Source organism: Vulpes vulpes, chromosome 3 (genome assembly GCF_048418805.1).
Source record: "Vulpes vulpes isolate BD-2025 chromosome 3, VulVul3, whole genome shotgun sequence".
NCBI lineage: Eukaryota > Metazoa > Chordata > Mammalia > Carnivora > Canidae > Vulpes > Vulpes vulpes.
Genome location: NC_132782.1, coordinates 26,815,983 through 26,830,430, shown reverse-complemented (window position 1 = coordinate 26,830,430; position 14,448 = coordinate 26,815,983). Strand labels below are relative to the sequence as shown.

Genomic DNA, 14,448 nt, shown 5'->3' with positions numbered 1-14,448 from the left:
CTCTTTTTTTTTTTTTTTTTTTTTTTTTTTTTTTTTTTTTTGAAGAGAACACTACTCTTAATGTGTTCTTTCACATCTTCTGTTTGATGGTTCAGTATTTAAATAAGAACGAATGTAGGACCTTGTGAAAATTGAATTAATAGCTTTTCATGGTAAAGAAATTACTGGTCCTCTAAGATCTCCCCAATTGTACTTGACTTGTATAATCACCAAATATTTATTTTATGTCAATTATGTAAATACAGTATGATAGGTTAGTTGTTCTAAGAGATAAAAGTAATCTAGAACATTCTCTACTACCACTCCTTAGTGTACAATGGACTTTAACTTTATTTTCCGTGTTTATTTAAAAGATATTTTAATTCAAGCTACTTTCTTATAACTTTTATTATTGTTGTTATCATTCGGCTTTGACAGCGACATCATATTGGAGATCGCAGTCTTTCTTTATGTAATATGTTCTTGGATGAAATGGCCAAACAAGCTCGAAATCTCATCACTGATATTTGCACAGAACAGTGTACTCTTAGTGACCAGGTAATAATTTACATGTTTCCTTACAGACAGGACTTTTGTGTATGAAGGCAAGAGAATTAAGTGTTAGGCAGTTGTAATTTTTTTATTGTTAAACTGTCAGTAAATCTCCTTACCTCCTCTTATAAAACATCATTTTTAGGTTTTTAAAAATTTGCCACCGTCTTACTATTTAAAATCCAGCCTCTAGCTTGGCATTCAAGTCCCTTCCTCATAGCTCAAACCATCTACTTCACCCTTCACTTGGTGCTTTAACACTGAGTAGTTCCCACTAAATTCTGAATTTTCTTTCCAGTAAAATGTTCTCATTCTTTGCTTGTCTAGTCTGTTTTTACTTACCATTTAAACTTTAGTTTTGATATAACTTCCTCTATGAAGCTTTCTTCACACAAGATTTACCTATTTCTGTTTTCTACCAAGCTGTGTGACTTCCCTGACCCAGGTAGGTAAACTGCATCTCACGTATGCCTCTGTTCTTTGCGCTAGATGCTATTTGCTACCTTGTCTGGATTCAGCTGAGATTTGCTTAAATAGTTAATGTTTTTTCAAAATAATTGGTGTAATGTAAGATTTAATTTCTTTTTAAATTTAGTTGTTGCCCAAGCATTGTGCCAAAACCATTAGTCAAGCAGTGAATAAGAAGTCAAAAAAACAGACTGGTAAGAAAGGGGAACCTGAAAGGGAAAAGCCAGGAGTTGAGAGTATGAGGAAAAACAGGCTGGTAGTGACCAAGTAAGCCATCCAATTTTATTGTATCTTTTTGTTACAAGTAGAAGTTTTTCTCTTTTTGTATGGCATTAGTACTGAGGGAATGCTCATAGTTGTAAATTCTTAATTTCTTGTCATTAAGTATTATCATTATTATTACTATTATTTTACCTTTGTGTATTTGAATAATTAGTGCTTATTTCCAAAATACAGATTTTGGATTTTTGAAGAAAATTCATTTAATAGGTAATATTTGTCTATATATAATGAATGCAAAAGGCCAAAAATCTGTCTAAAAATTGGGAGGATACACTATAAGTAATCCATAATTTTCCATTTATTAAAAAGCAGGTAATCTGAGACTTTATTTTGGCATATTGTTGTATTAGAACATAAATCATTTTTATAGTACGTATATCAGACTAGATATTATTAAGGATTGTGTTTTTGGAGGGTAGGCATTGGTGGACAATAATGGATGAACATTTGTTTAAAGTAAATTTCTTACTTCTTGGCTTTTTTTATGTTGAGCAAGCTGTTTGCCATTTTGTAGACAACTTTCGTCCTCCAATACAGAAAGTACAGCAAGATTGTCTATGAGCATGTAATAAACTTTCTTGTATATTAAATCAATGTAATTGTCATCTGAATGGAGAAACAAATGAGTGATACTGTCTTTAGAAAACTGCTCTCATGTTAGTGATATCCTTAAAGATTTTGAACTTGTCAATTTAGGAAGAAAAATACTGAATTCTGGAATTATTATCCCCAAATGAGATCTGATACATTTATAAAAGTAATTTTGTATTGTTATGATGAAACGTTGAATATTTCATTTACTGTTCATTAATATTTTTTCAGCCTTGATAAATTGCACACTGCACTTTCTGAGTTGTGTTTCTCTATAAATTATGTACCAAACATGGTGGTTTGGGAACATACTTTTACCCCACGAGAATATTTGACTTCTCATCTGGAAATCCGCTTTACAAAGTAAGAAAGAATATAAAGTTTTTTTTGTTGGTTCAGTTAATGAGTTTGTTATGTACTTCATATCCATATAGTGTTCCTTGTTACGAGGAAAAGTAGTAGTAGAACTGATATAGTATCAAGAATAATGAATGGGGAAGTATAGAGAATGGTGAACTAGGAATCACTTTAAGTTACCCAGATTCTTGTCCCATACTTGTTATTAACCAGTTTTAACACTGGACAAGCCAGTTAATTCTGTGAGTCTCAGATTCCCTATAAGTAAAATGAGAAGATTGAAGCCAATCAGTATATTTCAGCTGGTAGGTCGCAACCAAGTCGGGTCATGAAATCAGTGTAGAAGGTTGTAGTAAACATTTAAAAAAAGAAAGAAGAAGCAGGGAAGGAAAAGAAACAAGAATAGAAAAAATCATCCAGTGCATGTAGTAAGTATAATACTGCTTCATGAAATTTTTCACTTATATGTATATATGTACCCAGTCATGATGCCACATACATATCTTAAAAGTCGGTCACAGTCAAATATTTGAAACCATCAGGACTAGATGATATCTTGTTTTTTCTGAGTTCACATATATGCTCTTAGGTCAGTAGAATTCTAGACTCTTGGGGCACCCCTAATTAGAGTTCTATAAGTCTTATGTATGTTTCTTGAAATCATATTGCATGTGATATCAGAAACCTTTCAGTTTTATAAATGTTGCTTCAGCTTTTTTCTAAAGTTACACATGTATTTATTGAAGAAAATATTGATTGATTTGAGAAGTTTTTCTTAAAAAATCAATTTATAAAACAAAATTTAGCCAAAGATTTTTCAGTTTTGTGGTCATTAACAAGTAGTATTTATACCATGTGCTTGACATTTTTTTAAGTCCTGTAAGTAGTAATGAAATAGTATAAAGCTTAGAGCTATAGTTTGTGAGAAGACTACAACAATTAGAGAACAAAATAGGAGAATATGTAAGTGGGTACTAAATTGTGTGTTAAGTCATCAGTTGCCTAGTGAGATGTTAAACAAAGACTGTCTTTTGCTGTCCTTTATAAAGTAAGGCAGGCATTCTGACAGTGAAACCTAGAATAGTTTTTAAACCAAAGGGACATTATGCACTCTGGTATTTATTATTCTCAACTCGGTGGGAATGAGAGCGTGGTGGGTGAAAGATAGGGTTTACTTTACACCCCCCTTGTTTTCCTTCTGTAAGTAGTCTGGTCTGTTAATCCATAGAGAAACAGATGTTCTTTTGACAAAACATCTACTTAGTTATCAGAATCAAAGCAAGGCTGTAAACTTGTTTACCTGGGAAAGATTTTCATGCCAAAACAATAGCTTGCATTAGTTTGTTGATTTTTGCTGATCACTTGAGTACAGTCTTGGAACTTGAGGGGATATATGCAAGAATAGCAGTTATTGCCTTGCGTTGATCTTCTGGGGGTTGTTTCTATTAATGGAATTTGACGTTGTCTTTAAGGATTTATCCTTACAAACACAAGTTTAAGATCTTTACAGATCCAAAGCTCAGAGTTTTAAAGATGGTAAGATGGGGTGGCCAACATAGGAAAAGAACAGGTAGGAAAGTATTTTCAAAATTTGTGTTTCCTTTTAGGCTTATAGTTCATTGGGGTATCAATATAATAGAACTGTGTTTTGTGTGCTGCAAATGATTAAAAAACAACATGGGAGGTTTTTTGTTGCCTTGTTTGAGTGTTGTGCATTTTGTTGAGTGGCAGCACTGTCAGGCGGATGTGGACTCAAACCCTAGACCCCCTACTTCCAAACAAAGTGACCTTATTCAGTTTACTTGAGTTCTGAGCCTTAGGTAGTGGTGGTGGTGGTGTTTAAATCTGTGAAATGGTGGTGATAATAACTACATAGTAGAGTTATTAAATATGAGAATGATTGGTATAAAGCCTACTGGTGTGTTAGAGTGCCAGATAAATTTGAGCTGTGGATTAAATAATCCATTGTACTTGCTATAGACAGTGTATCTTGTTAAGGAATTTTTTTAAACCCTCTTTATCCTTAAATCATTTTTAATATTGATGTCCTTAGAATTTTTTAAATCATATTTCTACTTTATTGTAGCTTTTAGGTGTTCATTTTTTTTGGAGATAATGATAGTAATTTCATGGCTTTGTAACAAATTGTCTTTAAAGTTCATGTTCTTGCTATCAGTAGGTTAAATGGCCTGCTTAATAAATGGAAAAGTCAGTTCTTTTATTCACCCCCAACAGGTCAATTGTTGGAATGACTATGTATAATCAAGCCACACAGGAAATTGCAAAACCATCAGAGCTTCTAACAAGTGTAAGAGCATATATGACTGTACTGCAGTCCATAGAAAACTATGTGCAAATTGACATTACAAGAGTGTTTAACAACGTTCTTCTTCAACAAACACAACATTTAGACAGTCATGGAGAACCAACCATTACAAGTCTATACACAAATTGGTAAGCACATTTAGAAATTTGGAGTGATACAAAGTTTCTTTGTAATGAACTGCTTAGGGAAGTTTTTGGTTTTTTTTATTAATAAGTGCTCATTTTTGTTATCAGTCAACTTATGTAGGAATTTATACCATAATAAGTATTGACTTAATTTCTCCTGATTATAAATTTACTTTTTCTTCTTAGGTATTTGGAAACTTTGTTAAGACAAGTCAGCAATGGTCACATAGCTTATTTCCCTGCAATGAAAGCGTTTGTGAATTTACCTACAGAAAATGAGTTAACATTCAATGCAGAAGAATACTCTGACATATCAGGTGAATAAAACGGACATGTTCTCTAGAGTGAAGACACCTCGATTCTTTTAGCTTTTGATTGTTACGACTGTTTTCATTTAATTCATTCAGTGCATAATCATACATTATATTTTAGACTTACTTTGCTTTTGTGTTACCTTGTTTATTCTAGACTTCTCAGGATTTTTGCATTAATAATTTGCTTCTATAATGAAACATTCCAGTGTGTTAACATTCATTTTCTGAAAGTGTTTGCTCTGTCAAAGTATAAAATTAATTACATTTCCTTTCAGAAATGAGATCGTTATCAGAGCTCCTAGGCCCATATGGTATGAAGTTCCTAAGTGAGAGCCTTATGTGGCACATTTCATCACAAGTTGCTGAACTTAAGGTAATATAGTCTTTATCGGTTTTCGCTTTGAAATATTAAAACTGTTTCCTGCAAAACATTTTAAGAATATGAACAGCAAGCCTAGAATGTTAATTACTTTAACCCAACATGAAAGTTCTCATATATAAATGAAATTATAGAGCTAGCATGGCCTTTTTTTCTTTTTTTTTTAAGATTTTATTTATTTATTCATGAGAGACCCAGAGAGAGAGGCAGAGACACAGGCAGAGGGAGATGCAGGCTCCATGTAGGGAGCCTGATGTAGGACTCGATCCTGGGACCCTGGGATCACAATCAGAGCCAAAGGCAGACGCTCAGCTACTGAGCCGCCCAGGTTCCCCTAGCATTTTCATTTAGTACTCTCTCTTTTACAGAAGAAAAAACTGAGAACCTAGAGAGGTGAAATGACTTGCTAAACTCAGATTTCTTGACCGTTGGTCACGTCTTTATTCTGTTGTACCATGGTGTTTCTGTTTGAATGACTATTCAAAATTCCAACCAAAGTCATTTATTTAAATTTGTAGTTTGAATGTATTGCTTTCCACAGATTATATTACAAACATTATTAGGCTCACTGGTTTTGGTTTTTGTTTTTCCCTAAGTAATCTTAATTTCTCTGCCCACTGTGGGACTCAGACTCATGATCCTGAGATCAAGAGTCACATGATCTATCAACTGAACCAGTCAGGCACCCCTAGGCTCACTTTTCTTTTTCTTTTTTTTTTTTTTCCTAGGCTCACTTTTCTAAGTAATCTTTTAAATTATCTTATACCCTTTACACTGGATTAAAAAAAATGTCTTTAGAATGCTTACTTAGCATTTTTTTAAACGGCTTTGTTTATTTATTCATGAGAGATACAAAGAGAGGCAGAGACCCAGGCAGAGAGAGAAGCAAGCTTCTCGAGGGGAGCCTAATGCAGGACTCGATCCCAGGACCCCGGGGTCACGACCTGAGCTGAAGGCAGACACTCAACCCCCGAGCCACCCAGGTGCCCTGAGAATGCTTAGCATTTTATTAAAGATGTAAAAGAGCTGAAGCAACAGCATTTTAAATGACTTTTTTAAAAAGCCTTTTAGAAATATCCCAGTGTCAAGGTGATTTACTTTGAATGAGTTTGTTTATAGCTGTCAAGTGTTTGAAAGAATTTGAATTTGAGCCACTAAATCTTTTCAACTTATAAACAAAATAGGAGAGGCATATTTTTAAATGTGCTCTTTTAGGGGCAACTAGTTGGCTCAGTTGCTGGAGTGTGAGACTCTTGAGCTTGAGATTGTAAGCTTGAGCCCCACATTGGGTGTAGAGAAAATAAAATCTTAAAACAAATTGTAGAAAGATATGCCCTTTGTGAAATCTTTTTGGTGGTTACTTGTGTCTTGCACTTTTAATTTCTTAACAATATAGTATATAGCACTGTTAAGTAGCTTGCATTTTAAGTGTAGCACTTAGAGAGGTCTAAATGTGATAATCTTATTTACTGAAAATTGAGCAAATATATGGGATAAGTCAGTTCCAGCAAGGTGAGAAATATATTACTGAAAGAATAAAATAGATGGCAAGAAGAGTCTGTGACTAAAAGGACAGGTGATATTACCCAGTGTTTAAGAACTCACGCTTTTTTTTTTTTTAAGATGTTATTTATTTTATTTTAGAGAGAGAGTGCATGAGTGGGGAGAGGAATGGAGGGAGAAAATCTCAAGCAGTCTCCACGCTGAGCATGGAGCCTGATGCAGGGCTCCGTCTCATGACCTTGGGATCATCACCTGAGTGGAAACAAAGAGTTGGACACGCAACTGACTAAGCCACTCAGGTGCCCCAAGAACTCAAGCCTTCGAGACTGAAATTATCTTGAATTTCAGTCCTCTCACTTAATAAGAGCTTTGACATTGGGCAAAGTTTAAATTCCTAAACTTTTACTTTGAGAGAAATATATGAGATAATACATATCAGATACTTGGGTTCTGAGACTAGTCCTTGGCCCACAATAAACGTTAAATAAATCTTACTTGGTATTCATCATGTCCATTATCCTCTTACTGTTCTTTTTCAAAAGAGTGTTTTGCAATTTTTGTATAAAAGTTAACTTTTAGATACTTTGTAATATGGGTTTTAAATACATAAGCTGTCTACTTGATATAGTTTTGAAGACATAAACCTTTGAATGACAATTTTGTTCTTTACAGGCAGTCTAATTTCTCTTTATTAGACTCACTCACCTCTAAATACACGATCTCTTTTCCATCCTGTTATTCTTAGGTAACAAATTTCTCATCTTAACATACGTTCTTGTGTTCTTTACAGTAGGAGAGAAAAATTAGGACAAGATATTCTTGTTCTTGAATTCTAGAAAAGAATTTTACTTGTACCAGCTATTTTTTATTTCAGACTGAATAATAGGTACTTTTAGAATTCTTAAGTATTTTTAGTGCTTGTTTGCCATTTAATGTGATAGATTGAATATTGTCATGTAGTAGAAGAAATTAGCCTATTTAGATCTCCGTATCCATATCCATGAGAGTTCAAAGGCATGATGTCCTTAACAGTACTGAATGCGGCCTGGAATATAGAGCTGGCCTTTCACTTTTCTCACCTTAACTCACCCAGCATGGTTGGCTTACTTGTTCTTATTTCAAAATACTCTTCACTGAGGTATTGTCTTAGCTTACTTTCTCGTAATATTCATCATGTATTTTTCAAATGTTGCCTTATCAGAATATCCTTTCTTCACCACACTTTGTAAAATAGCAAGCATCACTTTTTATTCTCTTTATTCAGCTTCCTGTGTATCTTACTTGTGACTCTCATGTCAGGTATTTGTTTATGTCCCTGTCACTAGAATAAAGTCTCAGCTATAAACTCTCTTAAAACTTTGGTACTAAATTAGTATCCACACATAGAAGGTATGCACTAAATATCTGTTGGGTGTAGAAATAAAAATAGGTAGCTATTTTGACTTTTTACTTTGTTCCAGGACTTTTCTAAGCTCCTTACATAAAACTGGTATTGTTCCTAATATATACAAACTAGGAAAATAAAACCAAGAAATATTAAGTACCTTGTCTGGGTTCACATGCTTATTATAAGTGGTACAACTGAAACTTGAACCTGTCTAGTCAATCTAGACTTAGAGCTTATCCTAGTACTGTGCTAGACTGTTCTTAGAAATGAAAGGGATCTAAGCAGTCATCTACCCACGCTTACGTGATACAGGAAAATATACTACATTTTTCCAGGAGGATGATCTGGTATTTTTGAAAATGAGGCAGTCTTTTTAGTTAACTACATATCTCTGTTGAGTCAGTATCTAAGTAGCGATTTTTGATTGGTTTTTATTCTAACATCAAGAGGTAAAGATTGCCTTTGACAAAATTACCCTTCATATATTTTAAAAGCTTTTGTAGTGTATTGCCTTTGTCTTCCGCGTGTGAAATATACTGATGCTTAGTCTCCCCTATACAAATTCTGCTGAAATTGTTTGTCTCATCCTTAGAGAATAGCGCTTTGAACTGAGAATAAACTTTAGTTAGAGATCCGATTAGTGAAGATGCACTTACCTATTCTGGATACTATGTTTACTAGTACAGGTAAAGATTATGTTGACACTTTTGGTAGCTATAGCATAATATTTTTAAGTTTTTTTTAATGTATTTTTTATTTTTTTTAAAGATTTTCTTTTATTTACTCATGAGAGACAGAGAGAGAGAGGCAGAGACACACACAGGCATAGGGAGAAGCAGACTCCATGCAGGGAGCCTGACGTGGGACTCGATTCCCCATCTCCAGGATCTGCCCCTGGGCCAAAGGTGGCACCAAACCGCTGAGCCACTGGGGCTGCCCTATTTTTAAGTTTTTAAATTCTAGTTGGTGAACATGCAGTGTAATATTAATTTCAAGTGTACAATTTAGTGATTCAGCACTTCCATACAATATTTGGTGCTCTCCACAACCAAAGCACTCCTTAATCCCCATCACCTATTTAACCCATCCTTCCTCCTCTCCCTTCTGGTAACCCCTAGTGTGTTCTCTACAGTTAGGAGTCTGTTTCTTGGTTTGCCTCTCTCTCCTTTTCCCCATGTTCATCTGTTTTGTTTCTTGAATTCCACATATGAGTGAAATCATACGGTATTTGTCTTTCTCTGACTTATTTCACTTAGCCTAATACTCTATAGCTCCATCCACATCATTGCAAATGGCAAGATTTTGTTCTTTTTTATGGCTGTGATATTCCAGTGTGTACACACAGACTACATCTTCTTTATCCATTCATCAGTTGATGGATATTTGGGCTGTTTCCATGATTTGACTATTGTAGAAAATGCTGGTATAAATATTGGTCTACATGTATCCCTTTGAATTAGTATTTTTGTATTTGTTGGGTAAATATCTAGTAGTGTGATTACTGTATCATAGAGTAGGTCTGTTTTTAGTTTTCTTAAGGAACTTCCATATTCTAGAGTGGCTGCCTGCACCAGTTTGCATTCCCAACAACAGTGCAAGAGGGTTCTCCTTTCTCTACATCCTTGCTAACACCTGTTGTTTCTTGTGTTTTTGGTTTTAGTCATCCCAACAGGTATACAGTGAGATTGCATTGTGGTTTTGATTTGCATTCTGATGATAAGTGATGATGAGCATCTTTTCATGTGTCCGTTGGCTGTATGTATTTTTTGGAGAAATGTCTGTTCTTCCCATTTTTAATTGGATTATTTTGAGGGCTGTTGGTTTGTGTAAGTTCTTTATGTATTTTAGATATTACTTTATTAGATATGTCATTTGCAAATACCTTCTCCCATTTGGTAGGTTGTCTTTTAGTTTTACTGTATAGAAGCTTTTTATTTTGATGTAGTCCCAATGGTTTATGTTTGCTTTTGTTTCTCTTGACTCAGGAGACGTAGCTAGAAAGAAGTTGCTACAGCCAATGTTAAAGAGGTGAATGTGTATGTTCTCCTCTAGGATTTTAATTGTTTCATGTTTCATACTTAGGTATTTAATTCATTTTGAATTTATTTTTGTATATAGTGTACATAGGTTGCAACATTCTTTTGCATGTTGCTGTCCAGTTTTTCCAACACCTTTTGTTGAAGGGACTGTCTTTCCTGCTTTGCCAAAGATTAATTGACCATATGGTTGTGGGTTCATTTCTGGGTTTTCCGTTCTGTTCCATTGATCTGTGTGTCTATTTTTGTGCCAGTACCGTACTGTTTTGATGACCACAGCTCTGTAGTATAACTTGAAGTCTGGAATCGTGATGCCTCCAGCTTTTTCTTTTTCATGATTGCTTTGGCAATTTGGGATCTTTTGTGGTTCCATATAAATTCTCTAGGATTGTTTATTCTAGTTCTATGAAAAATGCTTTTGGTATTTTGATAGAGATTATATCAAATGTGTGTAGATTGCTTTGTGTGATATAGACATTTTAACAATATTCCTTCAATTCATGAACATGACATGTATTTACATTTTTTTAAAGATTTTATTTATGAGAGAGATAGTGTGTGCTCAGACACATGTGCACATGTGAGCTGGGGAAGGGGCAAAGGCAGAGGGAGAAGGACAAGCAGACTCCCCGCTCAGCATGGAGTCCCAACATGGGGCTCCATCCCAGGACCCTGAGATCATGACCAAGAGTTGAATGCTTAACTGACTGAGCCACTCAGGCACCCCATCTTCAATTTCTTTTATCAGTGTTTTGTAATTTTCAGAATATAGATCTTTCTCCTCTTTGGTTAGGTTTATTCCTAGGTATCTTACTATTTTTTGTTGCAATTGTAAGTGGGATTGTTTTCTTCTCTTTCTGCTGCTTCATGATTAGTGTATACACTAATCTATAGAATATAATCTAATCTATACACTGTCTATACACTAATTGTATAGAAATGCAGTGGATTTCTCTACATTGATTTTGTATGCTGTGACCTTACTGAATTATTTTATCAGTTCTAGTAGTGTTTTGGTGGAGTCTTTGGGTTTTCTATGTATAGTATCATATCACCTGCAACTAGAGTTTTACTTCTTTCTACCCAATTTGGATGCCTTTTCTTCCTTTTTGTTGTCTGATTGCTGTGGCTAGGATTTCTAGTACTATGTTGAAAAAAGTGGGAGATTGGACATCCTTATCTTGTACCTGACTTTAATGGGAAAAGCTCTCAGTTTTTCCTCACTGAGTGTCATGTTCACTGTGGTCTTTTCATGTATGACCTTTTTATGTTGAGGTATGTTCCTACTTTGTTGAGGGCTTTTATCATGAATGAATGTTATACTTTGTCAAATGCTTTTCCTGTATCTGTTGAAATGATCACATAATTTTTATCCTTTTTCTTATTGATGTGATGTATTACATGGATTGATTTGCAAATATTGATTCACCTTTGCATATTGGGCATAAATCCCACCTGATCGTAGTGATTGATTTTTTGTAAAGTGTTGTTGGATTCTCTTGGCTGGTATTTTGTTGAGAATTTTTTCATCTGTGTTCATCAAAGATTTTGGCCTGTAGTTCTCTTTTTTTTGTGGAGTCTTTATCTGGTTTTGTTTTCAGAGTAATGCTGGCCTTGTAGAATGAGTTTGGAAGTTTTCCTTCCTTGTCTGTTTTTTGGAATAGTTTGAGAAGAATAGCTATTAACTCTTCTTTAAATATTTGGTAGAATTCGCCTGTGAAGCCGTTTGGCCCTTGACTTTTCATTTGTTGGGAGATTTTTTATTACTGATACAGTTTCTTTGTAGGTTATCAGTATGTTCAAGTTTCCTATTCCTGTTTCAGTTTTGGTAGTTTATAGGTTTCTAAGAGTTTATTCATTTCTTCCAGGTTGTTCAATTTGTTGGCATGTAGTTTTTCATAGATTTTAGCATTTGGGAAATCCATGTGATTTTTCTTACTTGAGTTTTCATTTTATCTTCATAGAAACTTGCATATTTTATTAATGACAAGAAGTTGTAGTTACAGGAAGACTTTTTTTTTTTTAATTTTTTTTTTTTTTTAATTTGTGATAGTCACAGAGAGAGAGAGAGGCAGAGACACAGGCAGAGGGAGAAGCAGGCTCCATGCACCGGGAGCCCGATGTGGGACTCGATCCCGGGTCTCCAGGATCGCGCCCTGGGCCAAAGGCAGGCGCCAAACTGCTGCGCCACCCAGGGATCCCCCAGGAAGACTTTTTAAAAACCATGATTATATTTTGGTATTTAGGGACTTGCTGTTTTTACCTTTTTACTTCTGAAGTAGTAAATCCTGATTTAAATATTTTCAAAAGGCTCCTTCACGTAGGCAGCCATAAATATGAAAGCTTTACATTTCTAGCATTGTGCCTTTACCATTTAAGTTTCTTCAAAACAAAGCTAGTCCTAATGATTCAATTTTCTGGAATTGCACAGTGCTTTACAGCCATTTTCTTACAAATCCCTTTTAACAACCCCAAGATGTAATCCAGTTTTATCTGGATTCAACTACTTGTATATTATTAAGAACTGGAGAAGATGTTATTTATGACTTTGTTTTCTTAGCCTCTGTATGCTGAGGCATACTTCCATGTATATTCTTGTATTTTATAACATAAGAAATCTTATCATAATACATTGGTGTATCACATAGACAAGTTCAATGTGTTGTATACTATTCTGTCCCATTGAGATAAATCTTTGAAAGTACTCAGTCTCTCAGTGATGATTCTACTTGTTTTACATTTTTAAATGTATAAAGTTACTTTCCTTAGAAGGACCTAATTTATGAAAACACAGAAACAAAATAGCTTACAGATATTTGCTTCAAGTATTGATAGGCTAGGCTATTTAGACCATCTTTTCTCCTAAAGACAACTTAAAAAGTTGGAGAGAGATATAAAGAAAGATTCTTCTTTTAAAGAAGCTAAAAAGGTATAGGCCAAAATTAGGAGAATGTGGGAACTCAGAGACATGAGGCTAGCACTGGAAGCTACCCTTGACCTGAGGACATTTGCTTATCTAGAAGCAATATTTGTAAGAGTAATACGTAGGTTTTGTGGCCTGTGTACTGGTGGATTCTGTAGTAAAAAAGCCTGCTAAAGTGGAGAGTGGAAAATCTGCTTAAATTCCTCTCAACCTTCTTTACACATATACCCCCAAAGGGTTGTATCTGCAGGGTAATCATGAACTGGAAATGATTTGCCCCTGCCCAGGATCTCCAGCCCTTATGGTGTTGCTTTTTTTGACCAAGGAACCTGTAGTCTAAAACTTGGATTAAGGTGGTCCTAGATTAGTAGTGCCTCAAAGTGCTTGACAAAAGCTAACAAATACTCTTTGGAGGAAGGTATCTTCATCATAGTTTCAAATGATTCCTACAGTCCTTTTTCAAAAACAGTAACCTCCACCTAGAGAGTAGAAGTCTGTTGGAGATCATTGGAATGTGGAGGTAGGAGTTTCCATACATCTGTCTGGCTGTCTCAGGTCATTTTCTGCCCCTTCTCTTCCTCCTGTCGACTTTTGCTCCTGATTTTAGAGTTGTCGTAAATGGCATCACTTCTTAAGATGGTGAGAGGTGTGTGACAACCTCCCATTTAGACATGTAATAACTATCTTGTTTACATCTTCCAGTCTTTCTATGCCACTGCCTACAACTTCTACACCCTACGTGGGTCCTAAAGGCATGTATCAGCTTGCCTTCTCTACTATATCTCCCCTGCAGGAATTTGCTGGGTCACATTTCTCCCCTCTACTTATTCTTTGGTCCAGTTTCCATCTTCTAGAAGTTTGTTGACTTTCTCATTTGATCTTGTTTCCTGTAATGTTTTCTTATTTATTGTAGATTTATTCTTTTTTATTCTTTTCCTTTCACTTTAGTGAATTTCTGGAAGAAGAGTTTTAGACGTGTGTAAAACACTAGACATTTAACCAGCACTTCCGCATAGTTTATAAACATAATGTGAGCATAGGAGAAATTTCTGAAAATGGATCAAAAGATAGGGATGTCTAAATATTTTCTAATATTGCCAAGTATCCCTCTGAAGAGATTGTAACTCACACTCTTCACATTAGAACATGAGGATGCCTCTAATAGCATTTTATCCTTTTTTTTTTTAAAAAGTAGGTTCCATACCATATATGGGGTTTGAACTCAA

At 34.8% G+C, this 14,448-nt stretch overlaps 1 protein-coding gene across 13 annotated transcripts in view; it reads left to right on the top strand.

Moving 5' to 3' along the window:
* The window catches only part of NCKAP1 (NCK associated protein 1), a 102,002-nt gene that overhangs the window by 66,859 nt on the left and 20,695 nt on the right, over nt 1–14,448 (top strand). For all 13 annotated transcript variants that reach the window (XM_072752112.1, XM_072752117.1, XM_072752118.1 and 10 more), the window contains 6 exons: nt 418–537; nt 1,127–1,266; nt 2,104–2,235; nt 4,465–4,683; nt 4,867–4,997; nt 5,270–5,367. In XM_072752112.1, the coding sequence (XP_072608213.1) occupies nt 418–537; nt 1,127–1,266; nt 2,104–2,235; nt 4,465–4,683; nt 4,867–4,997; nt 5,270–5,367 (840 nt within the window). The remainder of the gene's footprint in view (nt 1–417; nt 538–1,126; nt 1,267–2,103; nt 2,236–4,464; nt 4,684–4,866; nt 4,998–5,269; nt 5,368–14,448) is intronic.